The sequence below is a fragment of the Nicotiana attenuata genome, unplaced genomic scaffold (assembly GCF_001879085.1).
Source record: "Nicotiana attenuata strain UT unplaced genomic scaffold, NIATTr2, whole genome shotgun sequence".
Taxonomy (NCBI): domain Eukaryota; kingdom Viridiplantae; phylum Streptophyta; class Magnoliopsida; order Solanales; family Solanaceae; genus Nicotiana; species Nicotiana attenuata.
Genome location: NW_017671112.1, coordinates 269,802 through 277,579, shown reverse-complemented (window position 1 = coordinate 277,579; position 7,778 = coordinate 269,802). Strand labels below are relative to the sequence as shown.

The 7,778-nt window shown below is 38.9% G+C and overlaps 1 protein-coding gene across 1 annotated transcript; it reads right to left on the bottom strand.

The window, feature by feature from the left end:
* Window positions 1–1,130: 1,130 nt before the first annotated feature.
* On the bottom strand, window positions 1,131–6,050 carry LOC109205993 (protein starmaker). Its single transcript, XM_019368758.1, has 3 exons — window positions 5,641–6,050; window positions 2,292–4,316; window positions 1,131–1,217 (listed from the first exon to the last, which is right to left on the bottom strand). Exons 1-2 carry the CDS (start codon window positions 5,985–5,987, stop codon window positions 2,330–2,332), a joined length of 2,334 nt encoding a protein of 777 aa, XP_019224303.1. The 5' UTR covers window positions 5,988–6,050; the 3' UTR covers window positions 1,131–1,217; window positions 2,292–2,329.
* Window positions 6,051–7,778: the final 1,728 nt, after the last annotated feature.

The following is a 7,778-nucleotide window of genomic DNA, read 5'->3' as shown; positions in this document are numbered from 1 at the left end:
CAACGCTAAGGTTGCTCGTTCGGCGTAAGATTAGAGTACTAAAGTCTAAAGGTCCTCGAACTTCAAGGCTGTTTTTCAAAGGCTTCTGCTGACTCAATGTTGGCAATATAGTTCTGTCATGCTAAATATCTTCCTGAGAAGCCTTTTTGAGGAATTTACTTTTATACTGCATTCAGTCAAATCTGAACTGAACGTTGTGGCCTTTCGTTTCACAAAGTGATACAGTACAAATTATATAATACAATATTAAACGAAACATTATGAAACAATGGCTAAACAACAATCCAAACAAGCTGTTATCGTCCACGCAAACAAGTGTTCCATTTTATAAACAGGTTTTATGGTTGATGCATGTCTCCTCTCCTCGTATTTTTCTAACATAGCCAGTGCTAACAAAAATAGGCCTCATGTTCGATGACAGACTTCATGTCTTCTGGCTGCAGGCAGAATGATTTGAATGCAGCAAGGATGCAGTATAGCAAATCCAAGAAGCGAATACATTCAGCTACGGGGCACATATTCATTCAGCTATAGGGTGAATTGAGCTAAACCGATGGCAAAGAATCACCCTAATTAATAAAGGAGCGCACATCAATAATATCTTCACAATTACTCGTCGGGAAAAATGGAAGAGCTAATGCACATATTGGAGCTACTGCTAGACCTGCACGTATCCACATCTTGCATTCCTCGATGGCTTTAGCAGAATGTATTGGCCATTTTCATCCCGGAAAAAGCCGGAGCTTTAAGGTGTGTCAAAACAGCATTCGAAGTGACATGCTTGGGAAGGCGTCGTGCTCAAAATTCACCAGAAGATGCATATTATAATTGAGCCTATGAACCTTACTTCACAAGGAAGCCACTATAGCACACTCCCAAATAGGAAATCATAAAAGAGTTGAAAGAATGGTAACAGAAGAAGAATCATTACTTATTACATCTAACTCTTGCACACCAATTTTGACGGTCAACAGTAAAGAATGGTAACAGAAGAGGGATCGTTACTTATTACAGCTAACTCTTGCACACCAATTTTGACGGTCAACAGTAAAGATAGCGATTCAACAATCCTGTTTAGGTACACTGAAAAGTGTTTCAAGGACCAACCCCCACATATAGCAGAAAGCTCACATCTCCACTTCTGATACCAAACAGCTAACCAAGCTTTGCCTCTTTATGCTCGGCATCCGCGATCTTCCTCCACTGAGCTGCTGAAACTGACAAAAAGATAGATTGTGAGAATGTTAGCTAATCACATTATGTAATTCTTTTAAAGGGTATCACTACGGCACACTTTTACAACTTTTCTCTGAAGCATAGTGTATGGAAAGAGCATGTTCAGAGCGGTAATGACAAATTTTTAATTTCCATATGTATTGCGTCAAACTGAAGGGAATTGGAGTCCATGAGTATGAGAGGGGGATATATCGAGCAACTGTAATGTCAATGCAGGGAATCTGGGCCCAAACAAACAAGAGCCTCTTTACCCTTTTTTATGTTAGATAACAACAAAGGAGTCCATTGTTCAAATTTATGTATACATGCCAGCTTTTTGGTTTTGATTAAGTGATTTCCATGTATACATGCCAGCTTTAAAACCAGGTTCTCTACATCTCAATGCCTTGTGAATTTTCCCTTGACCAGCAGTTATATTCCCCTATAGAGAGCTAACTCTCGATAAGGAACACCCCTAAATAGCAGCAAAACACTCATCAAATTAAGAGGAAAAATTGACCTTCCTTCTCAATCACATTTTAAGCAGCTTTCTTTCCCGGGTTTACATTGTGAATTTGAAACAGAAGAATTGTACAGTCAAATGGCAATGGCAGCTTAGTGCAATCAAAGCTCCACTTTCCATGAAAAGCATGGACACCTAATTAAAATTTAGTGGAGGAAAACCCAAAGAGGGATAAACCTTAGATATATAATAAACCCAGATAACAGATGTAAACAGAAAGCAATTTATCCCATTATACTGGATCTGTTTGTGGAATTAAATCTGTAAAGTTCTACTGTTATCATCTCTACCTTTTTCATTAACACTTATGTCTTCACTTCCAACATTACATCATCCATATCCAAATAGTACAAAGTTTAATGGGGTATATTTTTGTCAATAGAAAGACTTGAAAGGAAATTAAGCAGTACTGCAGTACCTTATTCATAAAAGAAACCATACTCTAACTATGAGTTTCTCTATTAAATTCATTTTTAAAAAGGGATATCTCCCTGTGATTGGCATATAATAATAGTAAAGAAAAAGGTAAGTGTATCTCGAAGTTTCAACTCACCTCTTGCTATCCTAGCATGTCACAATCTAAAGCAGCTTTCACCGCCTAGTCCGCTTGTCTGCATATTTGTCATCATATCTTCTCTTTCCACCAGAATGTAAATCATCATGTCTAGCCCTCTTGTGAGAGTCATGACCTCTATAACTATCACGTGTTCTGCTTCTATGCTCCTCCTCTTCTTGTTCATGCTTCCTGTACCGATCTTCCTCTTCATCTCTTTTTTGCTTCATTTCCCAGCGATCATCATCCCTACTTTCTCTTCTCTCCCGTCCAGCCACTTCATAATCTCGATTCTCACGTCGACTTTCACGGTGCAGTTCATTCCGACTCTGAATTTTCGTGTCACGCTCTCCGCCATCACCTTCATATTCTCCCGCAGTTCTTGCTTGTTGATCTTTACTTCTGTCCTTAATACTCCTGTATGACCTACTTTGCTTCTCAGCTTCACTATTAGGCCTTCCATGCTCTTCGTCTTTTCTAGAATCTATCTTCCTTGACTTCCCCTCGGGTTCATCCAAGTTTTCGTCATCTAGTTTTCTCTTACCCCTCAACAACTCTTGACTAGCACTTGATCCACCAATCACATCTTCCCTCGATTGATATAACTTCTCCAATTTCTTGAACGTGTCCAATCCTTTATCAGAAGCTTGTGCAACTTCCCTTTTTCTCAAATCATCCTCCTGAAATGCCCTATCTTTCACAATCGAACTCTCCCACCTACCACCAGAATCATCTCCACGACCACTTCTATTGATCGTCTCAGATTTGGTCCTATCTACACTCTTATGTCCACGATAACTCTTCTCGATATCTGAACCACTGGTGCTGCGAGAATAGTCGCTACTGCTGATTTCACCTTCGTCCTTGTCAGAATTGCATCGTTCACTTTTTTTAGTCTTATTTTTCTTGGCATCATAGCCTTCATCATACTCGCTGTCATCAGACTCGTACCTTCTCCCTTTCTGAATCTTCTTGTTTTTTACATCACGATCAGTACTATCATCATTATCATCAGAATCGTGTCTTCTACTTCTTTGAGACTTCTTGTTTTTAGCATCACAACCATCATCATGCTCGCCCTCAGTAACATGTCTCCTTCCTTCCTGAATCTTCTTGCTCTTTACATCACGATCATTACTATCATCATCATAATCATCATCATCAGAATCGTATCTTCTACCTCTTTGAGACTTCTTGTTTTTAGAATCACGACCACCATCATACTCACCTGCAGTAACATGTCTCCTCCCTTGCTGAATCTTCTTGCTTTTTACATCACGATCACTACCATCATCGTCATCATCAGAATCTTGTCTTCTACCTCTTTGTGACTTCTTGTTTTTAGCATCACGACCATCATTATACTTACTCTCAGTAACCTGCCTTCTCTCCTTCTGAATCATCTTGTTATCGACATCACGATCATTTTTGTAGTCATCCTCATCAGAATCGTGTCTTCTACCTTGCTGAAACTTAATGGCTTTTGCATCACGGCCATCATTATGCTCACCCTCAGAATGTCTCCTACGGGATTTTGCATGTTTCTTCTCCTTATCAGACTCTGGATAAGAATCAGAATCTGAGGAAGAATCAGAGAGTGAATCGTCACTGTGATGCCGCCTTCTACCCTTTTTTTCCCTGGCAGACAACTTTTTTGACTTATTACCAACAGCAGTATCAGAATCAGAACTAGAATAGTGGGCCTTTTTATGGTTCTTCTTCTTAGGCTTTTCGGCATGGCTGTCACCACTGTCAGTGTCAGAAGAATCCTCACGTTTTTTCTTCTTCTCTGTTTTCTTATGACGCTTACCCTCATCCTTCTCTTTTCTCAAGTCCTTCCCCTGCCACTTCCTATCAACAAGCTCATTATTATCACCATCTTCATTCTCTTCAGAATCTAAATCTAAAGCCTCATGCCGCTTCTTCTGGGTCTCGTGTTCAGCCCCTATCTTGAGAGCAGCTTTTAAGGTTTCCATCTGCCTTTCCTTCAAAGCAGCAATCTGGTGTGTCTGTGTTTCCGAAACCCTGAAAATGAACAAACTAGCTGTTGCATATCAGCCATGCAATGTGTGTCTGTGTGTATACATGTTATTTATTTATTTGAAAAAGAATCTTCCAAACTATATATTGGCCCGTTAGCAAAACATTTATACTAAGCGGGAAAGGAGAAGTCAACAAAACTTGGACCTCTAACAGCCCCAGTAGCTTTTGGGATACTGAAAAGTGAAACCTGCTTTATAACCTCAAAAACCTTGCTTTGTTCTATAACAAGCCACATTTCCTATCAATTTTTGGAGGTCAAAAGATATTGGTAAAGCCATTTTGACATAAACACATCACTAGAGGGCTAAATAACAGTTATATCCCACAAAACCAATTCTTGAGCTTCAGAACTGCTGAAACTGCAAATTGCTGATCAGGTTATAACAATCAGACTGACAACAGTAATACAAGTTAAAAACTGTACTAACTATAGTTGTGATAAAACTGCCCATCAGAACAACTTATACACGATTGCCCTTTTCTACCTTTTCAACCAGAAAGATAGAAGTGTAGAACCACAAAACAAATTCACCAATGAACCTCAAGCTAAATTTAATTTAAGATTTTTGAAGGTGCTCAAGAAGTGAGAATGTCAGAGGACGCAAGACTCAAACCAAAACCTAATCATATTTATATGTATCTAAAACCTCCTCATCTAGACCTCTCATTTAGACAAAAGGAAAACAAAACTCATTTCCAATTTTTATCTCCTTAAAAAGTCTACTAATTCATATAGATCAGTAACTTCTCAAAATTGTACCATAATCCATAACATATTCTTAAAGGTCAATAACAAAACAATGTGAACTCAACACCCCAGGGTAAGCCCATTGGTCGATAAGGTGGGAGGAAACCATGAGGTTTCAAGTTCAAATCTCAGGAGTCAAACAATCCTAGGTGAGTTTTTCCCATCAGCCTAAGTGTTGGTGAGCTGAGATAGCAAGTACCTGGTGGAATAGTCAAGGTGCACATAAGATGACCGGGACACCACCGTCGTTTTAAAAAGAAACAACAATATGAACTCAGAAAGAAGCATTACAAAGTTGTAATAACCAACTTCTTTCCCCTTTCCAATTTCTTTTGTTTCTTTCACTTCTAATGGAGAGAAACAATAAAATTTCTCATATTTCCATTTCCTAATAATTCTGCTAGTTCCAAAGATATTGCATGGAAAATTCTCTAAGAAACGACTACTAACAACATCAACTCAGTCAAAACTATAAATCCGTAACTAATTCTTCAACGATAATTGATCCAATGCGTATATTATGCAAAAAGCATAACTATAAATCAAAATATAAGTTACCTTTCATAGCCAATAGCAGTGGATCCACCAGAATCTTCAGATGTTGCCTCCAGATTACGTCGAGCTTCATCGAGCTTTTCCTTAATCTCAGCATCGGTGTATCCCTGATCGGTAAGCTTATCTTCAAGGACTAGAAGTTTGAGCTGAATCTGCCGTTTCCGGTCGTGTTCGAGAATGTCCTTGTTCGCTTTCCTCGTCACTCCGGCAGTTCCTTGGCCGGACTCAAAACCTTTGCCGCCGTCTACGAGGACTTTGTTCGTCTTTGGCTTGACGAAGAACTTGTTTGTCTGGATGTAGCCGTTGGTGCCGGAGCCTCGCGGCGTTTGTAGCCCGATTCCGTTGTACATCTTCGCTGGATAGTAAAGAGAAAATATCTGAAATCTCTTGCCCTAACGATTAGGGATAATTTGCGTCATATATTATAAAGAGCGATGGGTCAACCCGCTCTAAATCGGGTCGTGTTTTTAGGCCATTTGTTTCGTCCTTCTATTTTTGCAAAGGATTTTTTACCGTCTATATTATAACTTATGGTAAACCCGAGTGTTTACACCTAATGTAGTTAAGTTAATCATGGAGCACAATATGAAAATATGAGGTCTATTAGGAGTCTTATTTTAGATAAATATATTATTATAAAATCACGAATAATTTATGTTAAATGTTGAACGACTAAAATATTCCCGAAACATTAATTGACTTTTATAACCTTAAATATTTGTATAATTTAAGGATCTAATTGTTAATTACCTAATGATGGAATTCTTTTTCGACTTAAACTACATATACACCAACCCTACAAAGTTAATTCTACTTTGATTAAAAAGGCATGTCCATAATTTTCTTTTAAAAAGAATTATTATTCCTAATAACAAAAAATAATATAATTGTGGGAGAATAGGAGATTTACGTAGCATATTGTAAAGTCAATACAACATTCTTCCTCACGATGTGTTGTATTTGAAAAAAGGAAAAGTCTATATGCTTAATTTTTCCTTCAGTGCGGCAATTCCGGAATGTGTGAATTTTGAGTTCTATTCGGAGAAGGGAAAAAAATTTAATTAATTTATGGATCATAAATTTTTACAAATATAGAAGAAAAAATTAGTATTAAACTCTAAAAACATTTATAACATTTTAAGCTAAGTAAGAAAATCTTACAACCCTTTAAAATCTTAATTTATATTAGTTCATATAAAGCTAATGTAACGATCCGACCGGTCGTTTTGAGCTCTAGCGCGTCGTTTAGCAGTTTGAGGCCAAGAGAAGCTTCATTTCAGGTATTATGACTTGTGCGCACGGTCGGAATTGAATTCCGGGAAGTTCGGAGTCGATCTGGAGAGAGAATTCTCATTTCGGAAGCTTAAAGTTGAAAGAATGGACTAAGGTTGGATTTTTGAGTAAACGACCTCGGAATCGGGATTCGAAAGTTTCAACAGGTTCGTATGATGATTTCGGACTTGGCATATGTCCGGATTGGGTTTTGGAAGACCCGGAAACGTTTCGGCGCCTATTGTGGAAGTTAGCATTTTGGAAGAATCTCATAAGATTGGGTTGAAGTGCATTTCAGTGTTATCAATGTCCGTTTGTGATTCGGAGTCCGGGAATAGCTCCGTGTGGTGATTCTGGTATTGGGAGCGCGATCGGAAGTGAATTCAGACGTTCGTAGGTCATTTTGGAGTCATTTGGCTAAAGATAGAAATTTGAAGGTTTTTGAGGAGTTTGACCGGAAGTGGACTTTTTCATATCGGGGTCGGATTCCGATTCCGAAAGTTGGAGTAGGTCCGCAATGTTGAATATGACTTGTGTGCAAAATTTGAGGTCAATCGGACGTGATTTGATAGGTTTCGGCATCGAATGAAGAAGTTTGAAATTCTAAAGTTCATTAAGCTTGGATTGGAGGTCGATTCATGATTTTTAGCGTTGTTGGATATGATTTGAGGCCTCGAGTAAGTCCGTAATGTGTTTTGGGACTGGTTGGTATGATTGGTCGAGGTCCCGGGGGCCTCGGGTGGATTCTGGGTGGTTAACGGATCGAAAATGGAATTTTGGAAAGGGCTGAAGTTGCTGGTTGCTGGTGTAACCGCACCTGCGAGACTAGGGCCGCAGGTGCGGAGTCGCAGAAGCGGCCTTCGTACCGC

Bases quoted from the DNA above. Each gene is read 5' to 3' on its own strand.
- LOC109205993 (XM_019368758.1), bottom strand. From the start codon at position 5,987: ATGTACAACGGAATCGGGCTACAAACGCCGCGAGGCTCCGGCACCAAC. The intron at 4,317-5,640 runs GTAACTTATATT...GTTCATTTTCAG, and splicing joins ACTGCTATTGGCTATGAAAG to GGTTTCGGAAACACAGACAC.